Raw genomic sequence first — 23,024 nt, forward strand, 5'->3', positions numbered from 1 at the left:
TTTATAATTATCATCGAGATATTCAACTCGAATTGAACTTAAAAAAAAAAAAAAAACTACTTTAAGAAATAATTAAAAAATCATGGCAAAGGAAGCCTAAACTTACTTCAAAAATAACGGCGAATTGTTACGTCCGGTCACCGGACAGTTCGGACACCAATCCAGACGCGCCACGTCACTCGAATACATTGGGCCCCAGGTGCATCTGGGTGATGTGACGCATCTGGATTGGTGTCCGGATTTGTTCGAACACCGGACGTAATAATTTTCCAAAAATAACACAACACGATGCACAAAACTATGCATTCCACACGTGAAGGAAGCATGAGCGAAGGTAAGTGGCAATACAAGGAATTCTCGGTCACCCTCAGGTCAGACAAAATATTTTTATTTTCTTTTTCTCTTTCTCTTTCTTTTCACTTACTATCCTGCCCAAGTCACAACCCAAAATTTATTCTTAGGTAAGGCGATGACCATTTGGGGGGAGAAAAGATTGAGTTGTTAGTTTAAAATTCACCTCTTCTTTGCCACTAAAAGCCATAAGCATTATTTTATTGTTGAGTTCTAGAATTGATACTTCTTCAAAAATTATTTTGATCGAGTACGAATTTTGAGGTATATTTTTGTTATCAACTTCCAAAATTAAATATGAGATCATAAGAAATCTAATTTTAGCAAAGTTATAGTCAAATTGAATGTCTAAGTGAGATGAACCGAATGACACTAAATTCGGTCCAATCCGAGCTCAAATGAGCTCAAATAAGATCATCTTATAACATATTTGGAAGCTCCAAAGAATTAATTGGATGACCAATGGATATCCAATATGGCATGCTTATAGTCGATTTGAGCGGTTCGATGAGAAAAATCCAATGAGCCCAAGATCGCTTAATTTTGACATCATTAAAGCACATAAATGCTTGACAAATGCTCTATAATCAAAGGAATCATTATGGGTTGTCCTAACGGAGCACTCTAAATTCAGCTTGAATCTTCTCCATATTTATGGAGCATGCTACTCTCAGAATCTATAAATATGTCTCTTCTTTCCACATGAAAAGGGGTTGGGACTTTTGGAGGCTTAGACTGTGGGCTTAAGCCAATTAGACAAGGCATGGTGTGGGTATTTCCTAAGCTGTTTTTTAAATCTCTCCCAAGCTTCATATATTGATTCTACATCTAATTGAATGAATGAAGTAATATTATTTCTAAGTTTTATAGTTTTAGAAGGAGAGAAATACTTGGCTAGAAGCTTATGTGCTAAATCATTTCATATGGTAATTGAGCACGTGGGTAAAGAATTCAACCACATTTTAGCTTTGTCCCTTAAGGAGAACAAAATCAATTTGAGTTTAACAACATCGTCGATAACCCCGTTATACTTAAATATTGCATAAGTTTCTAAAAAAAATAGATATATGTAAATTAGGATACTCCATAGGAGTTATCCTAAACTATAAATTTTGTACAATTTAAATGATAGAAGACTTTAGCTCAAAATTATTAGCTTGGATATGGTATATATTAATGTTTTGATGAATGCCTTCTACCATGGAATTTGCATACTTTTAAGTAGTATAGGTTGGTTCTCTTCTTAGACTTGGCCAATAATTTCTAAGAATTTTTGTTGCTTTTTAAATCTCTTTAATATTTTCAAAATTTTCTCTATCTCATGATCAAACAAGACTTATTCTAATTATGCTCCACTATGCATACAATAACAATAAAAACTAGATGAAAATGTAAATCAAAGCACAATTGAATAATTTGTAATGCATAAAATATACTAAGTATAGCAAAATAAATGATAATACTAACAAAGAGCAAGATAACTAGTATAATGATAGGATTAATTAAACAAGCAATTCTTAAAACAATATAAAGTGAATATAAAGATAATTATTCTTCTCCCCAACAACGGCGTCAAGAACTTGACCAACTACCACTACTATATTTCAAACAAGTTATTATGTGTGTAACTCTAGTTTTATGTAATAGTACATATCATGTCAAGTAATAAATTAGATATACCATCGTCACCCGAGCTATAGTACTTTGACCTTTGTCGCTCGAATTACAGTACTTTGACCTCCGTCACCCGACTATAATCCTTCTGACCCCCTGTTGCCCACCTACTACGATCCTTTAGCCATCGTCGACAAAATTGATCCTCCAACTTCGGTCACACATCGACTATAATTTTCAGGCCTCCATCGCTCATGATTACAATGCCATATCATCATCATTTGACAACCACTATCACCCTACTACTGTCCTTCTAGTCTATGTCATTTGTTAACTAGAGTTAACTAGCTTATAAACTTCTAACCAATGTCACATGTTTACTCTAATTCCTATTAACTTAATTACCTACAATCATCAATAATGCCAATGAATGCCATCAATATCAAATTTGACCCCCAACTTTAACATTTTGATTTATCTTAAATTCTTGCTGAAAGACTCTCTCAACTTCAACAATGTAATAAGCATTCTATCAACATCTTCCTTCAAGAAAATCTGGATATTAATTTTTATGTTGTCATCTCTTCCCTTCTAAAAATCTAATCTTTAATAGTACTCTTTTTTCCATGCTGTCCGCCCTTAGTCGCAAATCCTAACTGCCCACCGGACCGGAGCAGGCAGGCCTTAACTGCACGATTACAGTTGCCACGTTTATATAAACCATCTCGCCGCCTTCGAGCCACCCCTATTATATAAACCCAACCTCCACCACTTTTCCGATCGCACCCTCTTTTCCTCCCCACCACTCCACCTACCGTTTCTCACTCTGGTTCTTGCGACTGATGGGAACGATAATGGAGGAGCAGAAGAAACCAACTGTTAACCTATCCCAACACAGCTCGTTCATGTCTTCCCTAAAGACACAGCTAAAGGAAACCTTCTTTCCCGACGACCCCTTCCGCCATTTCGCCGGCCTTCCACCCCGCCGTCGTGCTTGGTTCGTTCTCTCCTACTTCGCGCCGATCCTTCAATGGGCTCCCAATTACAAGCCCTCCTTCTTCGCCTATGATCTCCTCGCCGGTATCACCATCACCAGCCTCGCCATTCCCCAAGGCATCAGCTACGCCAAGCTCGCCAACATTCCGCCGGTCATCGGACTCTGTAAGTAACTATTTGCGATCTCTGTTTCAGAATTCAGATCCATCATTAAATAATTTGCGATCGTGGTTTCAGATTCAAGTTTTACTCCCCCGCTCGTCTACGCAGTCTTCGGCAGCTCGAACAATCTCGCCGTTGGAACGGCCGCCGCCGTATCGCTATTGCTTTCATCAAGCATCAGGGACACCGTTTCTCCGGAAAACGAGCCGGAGAACTACTTATTTACAATCTTCACGGCGGCGTTCTTTTCCGGCATGTTCCAGCTAGCGCTGGGCATCTTCCGGTGATGATCCGGCCATTGGTTTCTATTTTTAGCGATTTTTAATTGGGAGATTTACATACATAATTGTTTTGATTATGTTTTACATATCTACAGGCTCGGAATACTGGTGGATTTTCTCTCCAGGTAAGACCGAATTTTCAGTATACATATAAAAGACACATGTTTTTATAGACTTATTATTTTTATTCGCATAAATTTAATTTTTATAAAAATATTTATTTATATCTCTTTATAAATCATAGAATTTTGAGTTATAAATATCTATTAAAAATATTAACGATATTTTTAAATATTATATATATAATTTAGATGAGATTATGAGTGTAGCTTCGCTCAACAGCTCGCTGGTTGAGCGAAGCTTTTTCTCCCACACCACAAAAAAAATTTCTTTCTTTTGGGAGCGGGGTATCCACCCGTTGTCACTCCCGAAAGATGCTTGACGGCATGATAAATCTTCTAGCCTTCACTTAATTGGGCTTCACTTAAGAGGCGTTGTCGCTCAAGAAGAATTGCGCACGAATTTGACTTGCCCACCAACCCCCTTTAAAAAAAAAATTCTGACTGTGCACTATTTGTAGATCTGCTATCACAGGTTATATGGCAGGTGCGGCCATGATTATCATATTGCAGCAGTTGAAAGGTTTGCTTGGGCTTCAGCATTTTACCAGCAAGACGGATGTGGTGTCAGTTGTCGAAGCTGTCTTTCAGAATCGGCATGAGGTATGTGTGAAATTATAAATTTTAAAATGTTCCTGATACGTCATCTTGAAATTATCTTGATTGGGCATGAATCTCGAGGAAAAATCAGTTCAGAAACTTCAAAAATTAAATTTGAGAGCATATGAACTCTGATTTCAGCGAGTCTACTTCGCTGGATGTCTACGCGAAGATGGATTTCTTTCCATTGTTGGACTTTTACCTGACGTTGTCCTTCTGATCGTCGTTGTCAGACTACAGTCCTTCCGACCTCTGCTTCCAATCGACTATGGTCCTCCTGACTTACGTCGCCCGCCGACTACAGTCCTTCCGACCTCCGTCGCCAGCCGACTACGGTCCTCCTAACTTATGTCTCCCACCGACTACAAGCCTTCCGACCTCCGTCGCCAGCCGACTACGGTCCTCCTAACTTATGTCGCCCACCGACTACAAGCCTTCCGACCTCCGTCTCCTGCTAACTACGGTCCTCTCGACCAAACGAACATGCCAATATTGATTCTTTGTATTCACATCACTCCCAAGGAAGGGCCTCATTTGTAATCGACTGCAATACTAGTGGATTCATTCAAACTGGGCTAGGCCCGTGGTTTTTCCCCCTTTTTCAGGGGTTTTCCACGTAAAAATCTTGGTGTCTCATAAATTCTAGACCCTCTCTCCTTATCTGATTGCGTGCCGGATTTTCGTACAATGCTAAGACATTAAATATGATATTTCTCTACCAACGTGAATACTCCTGGACGCAACAGTTCCAGCACGAGGTACGACTGAAATTAACAAAAAAAATTAAAATTAAAATAATAAAATTTAAAATAAAAAGCCTAATTTAAATAAATTAATTACCCTCTCTCCTTATCTGATTGCGTGCCGGATTTTCGTACAATGCTAAGACATTAAATATGATATTTCTCTACCAACGTGAATACTCCTGGACGCAACAGTTCCAGCACGAGGTACGACTGAAATTAACAAAAAAAATTAAAATTAAAATAATAAAATTTAAAATAAAAAGCCTAATTTAAATAAATTAATTACATAAATATATGTTAAATTTATAAAATTAATAACATAATATATTTGGGATCAAAATTTAAAATACTACTTTTTATATAAAAAAATAATAATTCAACATTTTAATAACATAATTTAAAATTCAATCATTTTACAATATTTTTTCTCAAAATTAAAGCGTATTTGTGAACAATGTGATGTTAATATTGACGTCGCACTGTTCACAATAGCGTGCATGAATGCTGCGCATTTTAGGGTTCGGGTTAAGAAACTCGCGGATGGCAAATCCTTGTTTGCAGTTCGACTGATAAGGGCGGAACCAGCCTTAAATTTCAAAGGGGGCAACTTTTTGAGTAAAAGTGTATAATTTAGCTCGACCCCTTTTTGTTAATATCATTGATCATTGTATGCTTCACATATATGACGAGGGTAGCGCCCCCCAGCGGGTTTCAATCCTATTATGTTTGTAAGGATATATTTGGATTTTATTTACTATTTCTTTTTATATTTGGTTCTTCGTTCCCTAATAATATCACTTTTACACAATATGTTTAATTATGTGGGGGGCAATTGCCTAAAGATTATAATATTTTAAAACTTTTAGGGAGGACAATTGCCTAAAAATCATTGTAATAAAGATTAAAAAAATAAATTGAGAGAGATAAATTATCTAAAATATTATGTAATAAAGATTTTTTTATTTTTAGGGGGGGGGGACAATTGCCGCCCCGAGCTTAAGGTGGATCCTCCCTGTCCGTTGGAGGGCAAATTATTACGTCTGGTGTCCAGATTCGTCCGGACACCAATCCAGACGCGCCACGTCACCAAAATACATCGGATCCCAATGTATTTGGGTGATGTGGGGCGTCTGAATTGGATGTCAGGACGTCTGATGACCGGACGTAATAATTTGCCCCGTTGGAGATGGCAACTGGAATTGAACTTAATAGGATTTTTTTTTTTAAATGCAGTGGAAATGGCAGAGTGCAATTTTGGGCTTGTGCTTCATCATCATTTTAGTTGCAACTCGACGTCTGGTATGGGATGTGCCTTTTTGTAATTTTCTTTTTCGCTTTTTCACTCCGTTTTTTTTTTTTTTAATAAAACTGATCAAATATTGTTGCAGAAAGAAAAGATTCCAAGGCTGTTTTGGGTGAACGCTATTTCTCCACTGCTTGTGATAATTATGGGAGGAGTTCTCGCCTTTGTGGTTAAGGGGAAGGACCATGGAATCCCTATAGTAAGCTTTTTTATTTATATTTTCTCTTCTAATTGCAGTTTTAAATTGATTAGCGCTTTCGTTGATTTGATTCATTTTCTTTTTCTGCATAGAAGAATTCTGCGCTTCCAGAAAAATAATATTTATATAAAAAATTTTCTCCTATATATATAATAAATAATTGTTTTGTGATATATAGGTGGGTGAGCTGAAGAAGGGGCTCAATCCAATTTCATTATCACAGCTGCAATTCAAATCTCCATACCTTTCAGCTGCTTTGCAAGCCGGTCTGGTCGCAGGATTCACAGCTCTAGCAGTAACTATATATTATTTCTACTTCTCTTATTTATAATAAAAATATATCTGTAGCTGTAAATTCTTCCTCCTGAAACGAATTATAATTATGTTTTAATTCGTTTTTTTTTTCTGTTTCAGGAAGGAATTGCCGTCGGCCGGAGCTTTGGTTTGTTGAAGAACGAACAGACGGATGGAAATAAAGAGATGATTGCATTTGGTTTAATGAACATCGTCGGTTCCTTCACTTCTTGCTATGTCACCACTGGTATTGTTCTTCCGATCGAGCTACTTCATAGATCTATTGATAATTGAAGCTCATAAATAAAATAAAATAATAATAAATAGGATTATTTTATCAAATTTCTGATCAAAATGAATCTCCAAATTGTTTTATTTATTTTATTAGAACTCCAGCGGAAGATAAGATTAGAGAGATAAAACGGCGGGCTTTTGATGACCCGGTTAGGAAAATAGACGTATTAGATTTGAATTATTTAAAAAAAGTTAGAGATAGACCTAAAAAGACTTTTAACTTGACACATTGGAGAAAAAAAGATTTATGTAGCCGACCCCACGTAAAGAGATAAATGCTTGATGTTGTTGTTGTTGTTGATTAGGACTGATCATGTTCAAAATTTAACCGGCCTCTTAATCCAATTTTTAAAAAATTTAACTTTTTAATTATGGTTAAATTTTTTTTTTTATCAAAATTAGTAATGAATTTGCATTATGGGTGTCAATTCATGTCAACGGGTCGTGTTTGGGTCAAACCCGACTTTGACCCGACAAATTTTGCCCTGACCCGATTTAGGTTTCGAGTCACTTTTTCTAACCCGAACTTGACCCAGTTCGGATTCAAGTCAACACGATTAAACCCGTACTCTATTAGAATCATGAAGGAGAATTGATTTTTGGAAAATTAATTTGTACTTAATACATGATATTTTGCAAGATAATGTATACAAAACACTTAGAACTATTATATAAATTGTTTACAAATTACAATGTTACCCCTATTAATATTGACACCCCTAATTTGCATTGAAATGGGTAAATTTGCCTACATTCTCCTATTAATGAAGTGGTTAATTAATTTGTATTTTGGATGGAGCAGGTCCCTTCTCAAAATCTGCAGTGAACTACCATGCTGGATGTAGGACGCCCATGTCGAATGTGATAATGGCGTTATGTATGATGCTCGTACTTCTCTTCCTGGCTCCTCTCTTCAAGTACACGCCGCTGGTGGCTCTATCGGCCATCATCGTCGTCGCCATGCTCGGCCTCATTGAACTCCATGAGATTCGCCATCTTTTCAAGGTCGACAAATTCGATTTCTGCGTCTGCATATCTGCTGTTCTCGGCGTTGTTTTTGCCAACATTGAAGTCGGCCTTCTCTTATCAGTAAGTCTACCTTCCACGTTTGGACTTCTGATCGAGAATATTTTATGATATTTTAATATAAATTGTATGAGGATAATTTTAAAAATTATTATTAAATTTATTTTGAGGTTAGAATAATATAAACTCTAAATACATAATATTAATCTAAAAATAGTGCAGACGAAATCCCATAAATTTTAGATCTTTGGCTCAGCTCTAGAATTTGTTTGCAGTTGTAATATTGTCTATAAAAAATGCTATACAACTTTAATCTGAAAAGTAGGTTTTTTGAAATCTAAGGGCCTCTCCAACTTGAAATCCCATTTTTCACTTCAAAATACAGTGAAACTCAAAAATGTCGTGATTTATCTTCAATCGAACTTCGAAGGTAAGCGTCTTTCTCCTCTTATGGACGTTTCTTCGACAAATCCGATTGAGACTGGAAAATCGCGTAGGTGAACAGTGCAACTCCAATATTGGCGTCACACTGTTCACCCTCCACCGATTAGCGATTTTTTTGTTGTTCGAATAGAGCAAACCAACTACGCCTTTCAATCGTTTGGAGTTCGGCTGAAGACGCCCTAATGTGGGTATTACAATTTTTTTCTTTTTAAAAAATTTGGATAGAAACTTTCTTACTAGCAATTTCTTCATCATAGAATTTCTAAAATGAAATACAAAAATGACACTCAATAGAGCCATAACAATTGTTTGAATACAAAATGACATCAAGATTTTATTTGGGACAATTTTCTTTCTGCTTTATTATTACATTTTTTTTAATTTAAAATTTTTGTGTTAGAAAACCGTTTCATAATACAGTAACAAAATTGTTTCAAATGAAGTCTAAGTTGCACCGCTCAAGATGCTCCATCTCTTTTAAAATTAAAAAAAAATGCACGCGTTCTCTTATGTTTGTATTAGAGGAACTAGGAGCTAGTATAACTCTTCAAAATCAAATTATAATAAAATCTATAGTAGCATCACTGTAACATAGCCATTAATTGCCTGAACCCATAAAAATTCCTAGATCTGTTTTTCTATTTAATGGTTTACTTGCTCTATATTTTAATTTGATTCTGCCTATTTTCCAACATTTTTGGCTTCTTCTTTGCTACAGGTGGGTTTGTCTATAATAAGAGCGATGTTACATATGGCCAGACCAACTACTTGCAGGCTTGGAAATGTGGCAGGAACCGAGCTCTACCTGGACATGAAGAACTACCCTGATTCAACCACCTTTCCAGGTTTCCTTATCCTGCAATTGGGCTCGCCCATCTATTTCGTCAATGCCAGCTATCTAAGAGAAAGGTAAAAGAGAATAAGAGGTTTTTTCCTTTATTATTATCACTAATATTCTTTAATGTTTTTGAAAAAAAATTATATAAACATATTCTGATATAAGGATTACGAGATGGGTTGAAGATGAAGAAAACTGTACGAAGGAGAAAGGCCAGGATCTTCATTACATTATATTTGATATGGGTGGTTAGTCACTTTTTTCCTTTTAGAGAAGAAATTATACTCAAAGTGTCTACTAATGCTATTTAATTTATTTGATTCTGAGCTAGATGTAAGTTTTGGAGTTTAATTTTTAACTTCCGAAGAAAATATTCTTTGTGGATTTAATTGCGGACAAATTGGAATGAGCTGGGAGCCCCCTCTTGGGGAGAAATTATTCTATGCAGAGTCCGGAATATTTAACAAATATTCAAGAAATATATAGTAAATTAGCAATACTCACTGAATACTTACAAAATACTAAATAAATACTTAGTAAAACTCACAATTGAGTATTTACTTAGTATTTAGTGAGTATTTATAAATATGCAACAAATACTCAGTAAATACGTAACAAATATGGACGGTTCTTCCCGTCCAGAGACTGCATGTAATAATTCCTCCTTCCGATTTGGAGGTAGATAGCCTCTTAAAGATATCTAATATTTATGATTCATTAATGATATATGATTGTAATTATTAACAATTAATTATAGTAAAATATGCAACGATAGTTTTCAGAAATAGCCATCAATTGAGACTTTGTTAGGTACAACTTTTTTATTTCTTTCTAAAACTACTTTCTAATATAAAAATTTCTAATTCAAGAAAATTTCTAATTAAAAAACTATTTTAGACTGCATTAAGAAAGCTATCCCAAACATAGCCTGAATCTAAAAAAAAAGTTTTGCATACTTTTTATGTAGTAATTTTTTTCTTTTATGTATTCGCATAAATATTGGCCATTAAGCATTATGATTGCAGGCGTTGCTGCCATTGACAACACCGGCATCGGAATGCTATTTGAAGTCCATAGGATGCTTGGCAAGAAGATGATCCAGGCAAGTCTAATTTCCAAATTTAATTGAGAGAACCTGTGAAAAAAGAAGAAACAAATCTATTATATTACACGTACAGATGGCAATAACAAATCCAAGGGGGCAAGTGGTGGAGAAGCTGATGGCAGCTGGTTTCATTGATGTTGTTGGAAAGGAATGGATATTTCTTTCCATCCAAGACGCCGTATCAGGATGCAATTTTGCTCTTGAAGAAGGTAATAAGAGGAATGGGAAGCAAGAGCATGCTTAGCTTCTTCATTTTCGTTATGCTGATGCCGTGACTTACTTCAGAGCCAAAGCTTAATTTAAACACTTGAAGGGTCTGCTAAGCTATTTTTTCATTCGAAATCTATGGTATGGTGTTGTTGTAACTTTATGAAAAATATTAGATTGAAGATCATGGAGGTGTGAAAATGCCAAAGGCTAAGTAAGAACTGAGATATGAAGTGTTTAAAGCAAAGATGTTACAAATTGATCACTCCAAAAATTACAAATGAAATGTCTAATTAATGCTCTTCACATTCTTCTAGCAAGGAGAATCACCTCATCTACTCAATTAGGACGGCTTTATCATAATTTTTGTACTAAAAAATAGTTTTAAGAAGCAGTAAGAAAATCATCAAATGAAATAAATTTTCCAATATAAATGAAATAAGAAAAAAATTGTAGAAATAATACACTTCAACTGACAACTGCAAAGAGCACAACAATGGCCATCATTGTTCTTGCGCATCTTCCTTGTATAGCTATACTTCCATTCTGCAATCAAGAAAATCAGCCAAATAAAATAATTTTAGTGTCATTTATAAAAAAATTAGCTCAAATATTCTTATTAAAAAAATTGGCAATTTTAATTTGTAATTAGTATACTATAAACTTTAATTAAAGACTAATTTTGATTAATTAGAGAGAAGGTAATGATATACGTCAGCTGGTTGCGGCGCTGGCGCCGTGATATCCTCGTCCGACGAGGAAGATTGCAGCGGTGCCGCCGGCGCCGGTCCCTTCTTCTTCCTATGCCTTTTCTTCTTATGTTTTTTTCCTCCCTTTGGCGCCAGAGCCGGCGCCAACACCGGCGGAAGCAGAGGTGCTGGTGCAGGCGCTTGCTTTGTTGGAGCTGGAGGCAATGCCGGCGGCGGCATTTCCGGCGCTGGAACTGGTGGAGGAAGTGCTGGCGGTGTGGCGGTTGTCGGGGCGGCGGCAAGGGTGGCGGAGAGCTTGAAGTTTGAGGTGTCGCCCGGCGGAGGTGTGGCTGTTGTCGGAGAGCTTGAATATTATCATTATAAGATTCACCAAAACAAAAACTTCTCTTTCCCTCCGCTCAATTCTTCATCTAAGAATCTATTTGGTAATTGGAAGAGGACTTAGGTAAATCTTACTCCGAATAAAATTCCACTCTAGCTTCCTCTTCTTAATCAGATCTGACGAATGGAAAACTTAACAGAAGGTCAAAGGGCGAAGCCGCGGGGAAACAGATCGGCATGAGAAGAAACGCTCTGTTTCTTTTTCTCTGAGTGAATTTTACTTGTTCGTGAGGTCAGGGAGCTGAAGCGTTTAGGCGAGAGAGAGAGGAATCTGTTCATCAAAGAGCGCATTCATTGTTACACGGTAATCTGCAAGTGCTTTTATGTAGTTCATGGCATACTTTGTGAGAGGATGAACTCCACCTCCTGCAAAACCTGTTGTTGATGTGTTTCTTAGAATCGCATTCTTGACTGCGGAGAAGGTTCCTCTCACATATTCACCCAGCCTTGACAAAATCTCATTGCATTCATTTACAATGAAAGAGCCTGACTCATTTGGAAAGAGTGATTCGATGTCGGTGAGAAGAGCTGCTAATCCCTCATGCATGTCAAGTATCCTGAAGAGCTTCTCTGGCTTTAGTGGTCCAACTGCTATTGCTTCTCCTAAATTGAGGAATTGCATGATAGAGCTCTTTGAGATCTCAACAAAGAAGGACTGTCTTAGTGACACTGAAAGTTCTCCAAATATGAGGTCACATGGACGACTCTCGCTCGAAAGATAAACGCGTATAAAAACTTTCAGAGCTCGATTCCACCTCTTGATCATGGAATTCAGTGATGACCATTCCAGCTGCAGGACTTCTTCAATGCGAAGAACAGAAAGACACTCATCAAGTGCATCCTTTCTGACACTAATGTAGGCTTGGCAGCACTCCCTGTCAAACTTGGCCGAAAACATCGTTTCAGCTATGCATCTGAGGTTACATAAAACATCAGGATGGATCAGATCGACTAGAAAATCCTCTGATCTTCGGCTGCTTTCATGGTGGCTTTTACCCTGAATTGCTTCTTCTTCAAATGAACTAGTTGAGAAGTCCTCTGACAATTCCTCTTCCATGGACCGAAATGACATGTGATCTGGCACCAAAGGCTGCCTATACTGTCTCAGAAGGTGCACAAACTCCTCAAGCCTATCCATGGCCATCTGAAGAGTGCTATCAGCATAGCATAAAAGCTTATTATACACAGGTGAGGTTGTTAACTTGTCAACAAGTTGCTGAACTTCACTGACAACTTGAAAAAACTCAGAAGTTTCATCATGGTCTCGGTCCCATATCATGGATTGATCGGAATCCCAGTTAACAATTTTTTCAAGCAATATGCCGAGCCGTGCTTCACTTTCAGTCATTTCTCCTTCTTCTGTTAAACTGTTTTAATGAAATATGGGCTTTTTGCCCTCTAATTACCCTCCAAAAAAAGAAAAAAGAAAAAGAGAGAGAGAGAGAGGAATCTGACTCTCAAGGAAAGTAGGGAACAGAACAAGTACATGCCAAGAATGGTGCCTAGTCGTCTGAGAGGGTCTGGCACTTGCTGCGGCGCACCACTGCAATAGTTCTGCTTTTAGTACTTTGACCAGCTGATTTGTGGATCTCCAAGGGATCAAATTCCCTATTAGGAACTGCAGGTTTTTGGGTTTCAGAAGCAATAGCAACATCGCATCATCATTTTTTACATTTTCTTCTTATAGATTTCTTTGATCTCAGCAAGAAGTGCTGCAAAGAAGAGGCCACCACTAATAACTCAGAAAAACAATATTAGATCTAAACAAGAAAATTCTTCCTACATGGCCAAAAAATTACAGCTAGATACCTTAAGGACTCTAGCTCATCAAATCTTATTGAGTAAAATTAAAACCGAGTCATTTGTAATAGTAATCTGCATAAATTTCAGACCAGACCTTATTAAAGTTAGCACGGTAAGTAGTCCATTCCTCTTGTTTCTGTTTCAGGCGATCCAATATGCGGGGCAAAGCAACACTAGCATTTTTTTTCAAAGCATCCACTGCGTCAAAGCCATTATCACCATATAGCCGTTCAATGCAGTTCAAATTTCGAGCTTTCAAAAAGAAAAGATTTCTCATAAGGAAAATAATTAAGATGAAAATATAATTAAGCACACATGTAAAATGATTGTGATGAACACAAACAGGTTAAGTGATCCTCAATGCGAAACGGTGATTCTAATTTGTTGATATCATTATCATCCTGCATCTTTTTTACCAAATTCTGAACTTTCTCAACAGTTGTATTTGCCGACTCTACTAGCATATCCAGCTCATATCTGAACATTTATTTCAAATATTATGAAATGGCAAAAGCAATTTCCTTAAACAAAATGTGGCACCAACAAAACAAGAATTAAAAAATAAATAAATAAATACTTAAAAAATATTAAGGGAATAAAATTTGTCACCTATCATCTTCACATTTAAATAAGCTTTCCTCATATTGACTTTTCCTCGATGGATTAGAAGAATAATCTTCAGTTCTAGATGTCACTGAAACCCAAACATCATTTAGAACGGATTTGTCAAGTTCAGTTCTGTCGCTAGAGACAGGTGCACGGCACTGCCAGTCAACAACAATTTAAATAAAACCAAGTTAAAATAATTCATAGAGATTGTTATAACTAAAAGAGAATAGAATAAATTGATATATAATACTAACATTTTCTGGCAATAGCCGATAACTAGGAGTACAACTTGGGCAGTTCGAGAGATCCAAGTCTTTGTAATCCATTATACTGGGGGATAAAGAAACTTTGTGATTAGCCACGTCTTTTGAGAAATCTGAAGAACCTTGATTGATTTGCTTGTCTTCTCTATATTTAACACTTTCAACGGTCATATTTGCATCCCTTTTTTCATGTTCCCTATCCATATCTCTATCCTGAATCTAAAAGATGGAGAGAAATGTCAGCAAAAATTTCATTTAATGGAACCAATTTAGGTTGGGATGATTAACACCAAAGTTTTTTCAGGAAATACCTTTTGCATGCAAGGAGGCTTCATAGTTCTGAACTTATCACGCCTAGCAAAACGTCTAGCAGGTGATACAAGTTGAGCAGTTGATGTAGTTGTATCAGGCAAAAAATGTAAAAATTCCATAAATAAATCTTCATGATTTTTAAAAAGCAATGCCACCTATAGAATAAAACAACTGAGATCAGAAATACGTCAAACCATGAGTGCTATATGGCTAAAAAAAACAAAAACAAATGATCACTACATACCTCCCGGCGAACCTCACTGCTTGATTTAGTATGATTCCTATACATTTCAAGAGTATCTAAGAATGACCTGTAAGTAAGTTGATCATTTTCAAATCGGCTCTGCAAGAAGGCGAGTGATTAGATTGAACCCAATAAAAGCACATTGAGGTAAATAATCTGAATCAGTAAACAACTTAGCCTATATATAGATTAGCACCTTAATTTTGCTCACGAAGGTGAAAGCTTCATGGAATTCAACAGGCTTCTTTTCCACTGGAACCTTAATCTCGTAGCCATTAGGCAAAAATTTGCTGAAACCAAGGATCAAATCGCTATGCCCCTTAAAGAGTTCTTGCACCCTCATAATCACTCCATTTGTATTAGTCCTGCAACCAACATAAATCTGAGAAACCCAACCAAAAAACATCGATATGAATTGAAAAACAACCACAAACATATTTATCGACTAAAAAACAAGACAAACTCAAAACCTCTGGCTCTTGAAATCCCTCATAACTTCGAGAAATTCATTGTACTTCTCCTTATTATCCTTAAACAAATCTTTAACGCACTTTAAATACGCCAAGGCATCACTGGTCGTTAACTTCTGCTCAGTTGTATCCATATCCGAAGCCATATGAGATTGCCCAAATCTTCACCAAGACCATGAGAATAAATGAATTAGAGCAGATCGAATATCGAATACAAATACAAAACTTCCCTGCAGGAAATATTATCATTATAAGATTCACCAAAACAAAAACTTCTCTTTCCCTCCCGCCCAATTCTTCATCTAAGAATCTGTTGTGTAATTGGTAGAGTACTTAGGTAAATCTTACTCCTAATAATAAAAAAATTCTACGGTATTATCAATCCCGCTTTACCTCCGATTGCCCCAAGCTCTAGATTTACTAAGTCCTGCAGTTCTTCGGATTTAAGAGATTCAAACGAACAAATGCTAGATTCCGTCGAAACCTTCGCCAGCCAGCTCCCTTCGCGAATTCCTGCCTTCAATTCTTTGAGGATTTCTGGTTTGAGAGAGGATTAAAAGAGAAGAGGATTTCAGACACTCCACTGGATCCCGTAGAAGCTCTCGTGGCAAAATCCGCGCTTCTTTTGCGTCGAGGATTACGCGAAGGTGAAGACCGGGAATGGAGATGAGACGGTTATCAGGTGAGCACGGTGAGGTTAGTTTAATTATTATTTAAATATCAAAATTCATAAAAAAATTTTAATCAGTGAAAATTAATTAAATAATTACATGTATAAATAGATGAAATTCTAATTGAATAAAAATAACATGAATACTAATTTTTTAAGTAGATAAATATTAAATGCAATTATAATTCTAATTTTAAACAATGTTGATAATTAATAAATAAACATTATTTAGAATTTAATTTAACTTAATAAATTTTATATATCTTATTAGATTTACAATATTAAGTTAATTAACTATAATTGATTAAAATTGGCAAAAGTCTATTGATGAAAATGATCAATATATAATATGCATTGATTTATAAGATTTCTCCTATTTTTGAGGTAGTACATAGCAAGCTCCTCCATTGTATAGTTATAATTGTTACATCAGCACCATTTTTATAGCAAAAATAAAAGTTTCTTAACTACAATTTAGCCTAATTTATATGAACCAATACCTAATGTTCTCAGGGATGGGGAAGAGAAGCTAAAAGCCTACTTTTAAAATATTCATTCAACTTTTTTATTTGTGCTTAAGATCAATATTGACTATTTTAAAAACTTTTTTATTTAAACTTATTATTTTAAAAAGAAAATTTTAAGATTTATAATTTATGATACAAACTCTTTATATTCTGAAGGAGATCATTCGAACTCTGATTTCAGCAAAATTATAGTCGAACTGAACGTCTTGGAAATACAAACCCAACGACACCAAAATCAACTCAATTCGAGTCCAAATGGATCCAGATCAAGGACCTGAAGCATTATTGGAAGGTTCAAACCACAATTTGGGTCACCAAATAGTTTCCAAACTTTACGTGCTTATAGACGAATCGAGCGGCTCGACGAGAAAAATCAAACGAGCCCAGGATTTCCAAATTTTGACATCATTAAGGCCTACAAATGGCTGATGAACAATACATGATCAAGGGATTCAATATTTACGGGTCATGCCACTCCAAAAATCTATAAATAAACCCCTCATTTCTCTTAAGAGGGGAGGGAAGCAAAAAGAGAAGAAGAGAAGAGAAGGAAGCAGCTCCTCCTCAACCACCGTCGGAGTTTCGCTGGACCACCAACGGACCTTCGTCAGACCACCACCTGAGGCCCTCGGCTTCGCTGGACCACCACTTGAGGCCCTCACCTCCGCCGGACCACCGCCTGATGCCGTTACTCCACCAGACCACCACTTGAGGCCCCTCACCTCCGCCGGACCACCGCCTGAGGCTGTTACTCCGTCGGACCACTACCTGAGGCCCTCGCCTTTGCCAGATCACCACTTGAGGCCCTCACCTCCACCGGACCACCGCCTGACGCTGTTGCTCTGCCGGACCACCACTTGAGGCCCTCACCTTTGCCTGACTACAGCCTGACGTCGTTGCTCCGCCGAACCACCACTTGAGGCCCTCGTATTCTCCGGACCACCACTTTAGGCCCTCACCTTCGTCGGACCACCGTCTGACGCCATTGCTCCGCCGGACCACCCCTTGAGGCCCTCACCTCCGCCAGACCACCGCCTAATGTCGTTGCTCTGCCGAATCACTATTTAAGGCCATCACCTTCGTCGGACCATCACTTGAGGCCCTCATTTCCGCCAGACCACCGTCTAACGTCGTTGCTCTGCCGGACCACCACTTGAGGCCCTCACCTTTGCTGGACCACCACCTTACGTCGTTGCTCCGCCGAACCACCACTTGAGGCCCTCACCTCCTCCGGACCACCACTTGAGGTCCGGACTTCCTCCAGACCACTTCTAGAGGCCTTGTACTTCACCAGGCCACCACCTAAGGCTCGGACTTCCGCCTAACCGCCACTTGAGGCCCTGTGCTCTACCAGAACACCACCTGATGCCCGGACTTCTGGTGGGCTACCACTTGACACCCAGAGTTCTACCAGAGTACCGCTTACTACAACGGTCTTTCAGACCACAGTCTCCTGCCGACTACAGTCCTTCCGACCTTTATCGCCTATTATGGTCGTTCCGACCTCCATCACTAGACAATGGTTTTTTGAACCCAATCTCCTGCCGACTACGGTCCTTCCGACCTCCGTCGCCTATTATGGTCCTTTCAACCTACATTAACAAACAATGATCTTTCTGATTACCCTAGTTTCCTGCCAACTACGGTCTTTCGGACCCCTATCTCCTACCGACTACGATCCTTCTGACCTCCATCACCTACTACGGTCCTTCCGACCTACATCGCCAGACAACGGTCTTTTCGATCTCTATCTCTTGCCAACTACGGTCCTTACGACCTCCATCACCTCTAATGGCCCTTCCAACCTAACAAACATGTCTATGTGATGCGCTCTATATGACGTACATTTGTAACATAAAACCAAGGCCTTCTCCCTAAGAAGGGCCTTATTTATAATCGACTGGAAATACCAGTGCATTCATTCGAACTGGGTTATGAACCATGGTTTTTCCCTTTTTTCAAGGGTTTCCACGTAAAACTCTGGTGACTCTTATGAATGATACACACTCTCTCTTATCTGCATGTGTATTGGATCTTCATATAATGCTAAGACGTTAAGCTATATAATTATCTATTACCGCGAATACTCCAGGACACAACAAATATAATCAAATATTTCTTCGCTAAACTATTGTCAATTAATTGATCACTAATTCTATTTAGTAGTTGATTTCTTATAATATTCATAACAAAAAAACACAAGCATTTCAAATTACATTGCATTTATCATAAAAAAAATAATTTAAATTTATTATGATAAAATTCTAATAATAATATTTTAATAAAATTAACTATCATATTAAAGTCAAAACAACAAGAAGATGAATAAGAGTTGGAGAATAAAGATGATCAACTATTCTTATATTTTAATAAAAAATAAATAATAAAAACATAAAAAGCAACTAATAAAATAAAAAAAGTCCACCGTACCACCAAAAATAAAATAAAATCTAAATCCTAATCAAACATTCTCACTCAAAGCTAGTCTCCTTCCACTGAAATCACAATACCACAACAAATTCATTAGATTCAAAGAACATTTCTTATTGCTTTTTAAAAAAAATTTCTCGCCGAAATTTTTTATTTAAAAAATTGTATTTAAAAATTAGATTAGAAAGCAATAAGAAAGCTGTTCCAAACGAAACCTAAGAATTCGTTTGCGACGACTTTTTTATTGCTTCTTAAAACAAAATTTTAGTACAAAAAAATTATTTGTTGTACTAAAAACTATTTTAAGAAGCAGTAAAAAAGCCATCCCAAACGAAACCTAAATAACAAAATTCATAGCCAGCTATTGATGCCAATACATATCACATCAAATTATAGCAACTCGTTCAACATAACATTCTTGATTGAGGATCAAAATGTCTATGTACATGAGTACAAATATTCCAGCTGACAAAAAACACAAGTGTTGAAGAATGAGATACAGAAGCAAATATACAAGAACAAGAAGCAATACTGGCACACCAATCCTTTGACTCTGCAGCTCTTATTTCAAAGTCTTGCAATTTTCTCTGCAATGAATAATACAATTGAAGAAAATTAGTGAGAAATGAATAGAGGGATTATTTGAAAATTATGTGACCAATAGGATAGTTTATTTGAGTGAATAAACTTACATATTTTATTAACTGCGACGATATCGCAACTCTGGATGTACTCGTTTGCTGGTTCAGCAGTCAGGTGATCCTCGATGAGGTTGTCTACAAATACCAAGTCATCCACAATGGTCAACATGATCTGCAATTTCTTGATTCCGTATCCAACCGGAATAAGCTTTGCTGCAACATAATAAAAAATACCTATTTAATAAGTAAAAAGCATCTCAGCATAAAAATTTTTCTGCAAAAGAGTACCAAACAAGTTCATCATTTAGGGGCAATTTGGTAGCACCCTGGATTTGATTTAAGTAAGATTTCATAAATCCTCTAAATCCGAATTTCAAAAATCTTGAGGGGCCTAAATCCAGAAAACTGTTGAGTAACAGTCAAGATAAATCCTACTAAATCCCATGTGACTATAGAGCAGATTTAAAGAGTGGACTCTTCCTCTATAACCAATTGATTTCTTAAATCTGGCAAAAAATAGGATTTCAAAAATTTGGGACTTAGCACGAAAAGGCGGAATTTTCCATCTATAGCGGCTTTCATTTGCTGTGAGATTTCGTTTTACATTTTAGGTCGTTTGGCTAGATTTCGCTCAAATCCAGCCTATATCCTACTACATAATAGCCCATTCATTTCCATTCAATGAGTAACTTTCCACACAATCAACCAAGATAACACATAAAAAAAATTCAAGGACAACGGGTCACATACAGGCTCCCCATAGCAATCCATCCATTTTAACACTCCTTACAGCTGCTTCAAGCTTCTGCATGTTTGTCTCATCATCCCAGGGCTTAATGTCCAATAAAACTGAAGATTTCCACCTGTTGAAAATATGTTGTAGGTAAAATAATAATGAGCACAAAATAATAAAAATGTGTAAAAGCATGATATGTCATAACAAGTTAAAAGCCTTACTCTCTTTCTTCTTTATGGATGCTTTCACAGCAGCTGCACGCTCCTCGGCAGCCTTCTTTTCCTCTTCTGTCTCCTCGCCAAATAGATCAACATCATCATCGTCGTCCTCATCAACTGGGGCCTAAATCTCAAGTTCCAATCAGAAAAAATTGCAGCATGTGCGAATAGAAGATTTCTAGAATTGTGGAAAACTTGAATAGCCAAATACAATCAGAAAACTATAATGCTGTCAGCAGCTGAAGCAACATGCAAATAACAGATCCTTTCAAAAAATATACCATCTTATAGCCAACTAAAGATGATACTGATAGGAAGTACTTGAGTTCGCAAGTAACCTAAAATCAGCATGCACAGCAATGTCATCCTTTGAAGCTTGGTAGCTGGTTGAAGTTTTTACTCGACTGTCAGTAGGTTCAAAGGAAATAATAGAGGAAATGAATTAGATTAAGGTTTCATTTGGGATAGCTTTTTTATTGCTTCTTAAAATAGCTTTCTAGTTGCTGATTGAAGTTTTTATGACGTTATACTCATGTTTGGTGTTCGGTTGGAGATGCTCCATGGGAGTAGAGTAGTTTGTTCCGCAAATTGAGACCATTCATCAGCTCTCTGAGCATAAGCCTACACTCTTACATGAACCAGGGTGCCTTTGAGAGTTTTATGTCGCTCAACAGGTTGTTTATTCTTAAAAACCATAAGCTCTAACTCCATCAGCAATAGTTCTTCTTTTAGTACTTTGACCAGCTGAGTTGTGGATACACAGATGCCATGACATGATTAGTTTTAATCTAATATAGATCCTAATGACTGTTTGGCTCCAAGTGATAAAATTCCCTATTAGGAACTGCAGGTTTTGATTTTCAGCAACAATAGCAAGATCGCATCATCATTTTTTACTTTTTCTTCTGATAGATTTCTTGATCTTAGCAAGAAGAGCTGCAAAGAAGAGGCCACTGTTGACCTCGATTTTGCCCAGACTCCTGGTCGAGGAGGTTGACTTAGTCAAATTGACCAAGTCAGACCCTATGACCCTCTCCAATAGGTTCAATGAGTTGAACTGAGTCTGTTGAGCCAAGACCCAGGTCCTGGGTCGACTTGGTTGACCAGGTCAACCAGAGTTGACCCAAATTGACCCAAATGCTTTTCAATTGATTTCAAATAAATACCATGTCTTCAAGGCTCAGCCCATTGACTCATTTGACTCTCTTGACTGATTTGACCAAGTCAATCATTGACTTGGTCAAACCAAGTCTTTAATAGGTTAAAATAACCTATTTAGATCCCATTAAAGCCCCATTTAATGGAATTAAAGCCTCCAATTGTTTTGAAATTCAAACCCACGACTAATTCCCTCTAAATTCCATCCAAACCAACCATTGATTGAATCCTAACCGTTCCCCTTAGGTTTAGGAGTTTAAATAGAAGAAATTAGGGTGTTTTAGGGATCTTTTTCCAAAATTCTCTTGCACCAAGTCTCCAAACGATCTGAGACTTCGTGTGAGAGTTCCTGGAGTCCTCTACCATCTTCCCCAATCAAAACCCGATGGTGATACCTCGCCGGCGGCGAGATTTCGTCGACCCGAAGGCTTGGACGCTCAAGGCTTCGATCTGACCAATCCGTGGCTCGTTTGATCATGGTTTCAAGAGGAGAAACATACAATGACAGTCTACAAGCTCAACCGTGTCAAAGATCTGAAGATCGGACGGTAAAATCCCTTAAAATAGTTCAAACACGTCGCTTTAAATAGCTTTTCAAAAAGTTAATTATTCACCAAACAAACACTTCCCCAAGGTTTCTGTTCATTCATAGAACCTATGTTTAAAATTTCGTCAAATTTGGTCAAGTAATTTGAGAGAAATTTCAAAGATAGAGTTATAGGGCTTCGGTTTCATCTCTGGAGGCTGAGAGGCGATCTCAGCCGTTGATCTGTTGATCAATGGTCACGGGAGAGCCATCCCGCGGTTCAGATCCATCGCGCAGTCAGATCCCACGGTCGCGCCTCCGGTCTGGTTGGATCTCAGCCCTTGATCTCGCGCCGCGTGTGATCAACAGCCGAGATGGATGCTGACGTGGATGAGTGGGAGACCGTCGCCAGGTCACTGTCCCGCAATCATTGGCACGGTTTCATGGCCCTATCCGCGTCTGCACGCGTCCCGCCGCCAATTAATTAATTTAAATTAATGTTTTAATTAGTTTTAATGGTATTTTAAACCTGATATTTTAAAAAAATCACAGAAAATTCATTTTCGCTCCGTTTTTGACGTGTAATACCTCGTTTAGATTGTATTTTTATTCTCTACATGTTAAATTTTTTTTTTTTATATAAAAATGATCAATAAATTTTAAATTATTTTAAAAACAATGAAAATGTATATTTATTTTTGGTATTATTTTATATTATTATTATTATTTTGTTTATATATTATTTTA

The 23,024-nt window shown here is 37.2% G+C and overlaps 4 protein-coding genes and 1 non-coding gene across 9 annotated transcripts in view; 2 read left to right on the plus strand and 3 right to left on the minus strand.

The window, feature by feature from the left end:
* Positions 1-1,109: 1,109 nt before the first annotated feature.
* Positions 1,110-1,216, plus strand: LOC114580046. Its single transcript, XR_003701345.1, has one exon. It is a non-coding gene; the product is annotated as a small nucleolar RNA R71 (small nucleolar RNA).
* A 1,498-nt stretch (positions 1,217-2,714) lies between these two features.
* Positions 2,715-11,856, plus strand: LOC110110863 (probable sulfate transporter 3.5). Of its 2 annotated transcripts, XM_028696435.1 has the most exons (14): positions 2,715-3,126; positions 3,199-3,406; positions 3,500-3,529; positions 3,985-4,126; positions 6,103-6,168; positions 6,258-6,371; positions 6,550-6,666; positions 6,786-6,912; positions 7,762-8,048; positions 9,148-9,338; positions 9,433-9,515; positions 10,293-10,369; positions 10,446-10,602; positions 11,723-11,856. In XM_028696435.1, the coding sequence occupies exons 1-14, from the start codon at positions 2,808-2,810 to the stop codon at positions 11,752-11,754; spliced, it is 1,950 nt and encodes a 649-aa protein (XP_028552268.1). In that variant the 5' UTR covers positions 2,715-2,807; the 3' UTR covers positions 11,755-11,856. The 2 variants fall into 2 exon arrangements, with proteins under 2 accessions (XP_028552268.1, XP_020698164.1); XM_020842505.2 differs by lacking the exon at positions 11,723-11,856 and having other exon boundaries at positions 2,718-3,126; positions 10,446-10,738.
* Positions 11,005-13,296, minus strand: LOC114578320 (exocyst complex component EXO70E2-like). 2 transcript variants are annotated; one of them, XM_028696438.1, is made up of 3 exons: positions 13,157-13,296; positions 11,293-13,037; positions 11,005-11,125 (listed from the first exon to the last, which is right to left on the minus strand). In XM_028696438.1, exon 2 carries the CDS (start codon positions 13,016-13,018, stop codon positions 11,921-11,923), a length of 1,098 nt encoding a protein of 365 aa, XP_028552271.1. In that variant the 5' UTR covers positions 13,019-13,037; positions 13,157-13,296; the 3' UTR covers positions 11,005-11,125; positions 11,293-11,920. The 2 variants fall into 2 exon arrangements, with proteins under 2 accessions (XP_028552271.1, XP_028552270.1); XM_028696437.1 differs by lacking the exon at positions 13,157-13,296 and having other exon boundaries at positions 11,293-13,047.
* On the minus strand, positions 13,241-16,052 carry LOC110110888 (paired amphipathic helix protein Sin3-like 5). Of its 3 annotated transcripts, none has more exons than XM_020842537.2 (10): positions 15,765-16,052; positions 15,372-15,533; positions 15,098-15,266; positions 14,902-15,000; positions 14,657-14,812; positions 14,337-14,558; positions 14,083-14,237; positions 13,817-13,950; positions 13,568-13,725; positions 13,241-13,382 (listed from the first exon to the last, which is right to left on the minus strand). In XM_020842537.2, exons 2-10 carry the CDS (start codon positions 15,515-15,517, stop codon positions 13,332-13,334), a joined length of 1,290 nt encoding a protein of 429 aa, XP_020698196.2. In that variant the 5' UTR covers positions 15,518-15,533; positions 15,765-16,052; the 3' UTR covers positions 13,241-13,331. The 3 variants fall into 3 exon arrangements, with proteins under 3 accessions (XP_020698196.2, XP_020698195.2, XP_028552269.1); XM_020842536.2 differs by having other exon boundaries at positions 14,337-14,564; XM_028696436.1 differs by having other exon boundaries at positions 14,337-14,564; positions 15,372-15,601.
* A 2,997-nt stretch (positions 16,053-19,049) lies between these two features.
* Positions 19,050-23,024, minus strand: part of LOC110110875 (elongation factor 1-delta-like) — an 18,299-nt gene continuing 14,324 nt past the window's right edge. Inside the window, exons 6-7 of the mRNA XM_020842522.2 lie at positions 19,691-19,852; positions 19,050-19,063 (exon numbers count right to left, since the gene is read on the minus strand). Of these exons, the coding sequence (XP_020698181.2) occupies positions 19,050-19,063; positions 19,691-19,852 (176 nt within the window). The remainder of the gene's footprint in view (positions 19,064-19,690; positions 19,853-23,024) is intronic.

Source organism: Dendrobium catenatum, unplaced genomic scaffold (genome assembly GCF_001605985.2).
Source record: "Dendrobium catenatum unplaced genomic scaffold, ASM160598v2 fragScaff_scaffold_743, whole genome shotgun sequence".
Classification (NCBI taxonomy): domain Eukaryota; kingdom Viridiplantae; phylum Streptophyta; class Magnoliopsida; order Asparagales; family Orchidaceae; genus Dendrobium; species Dendrobium catenatum.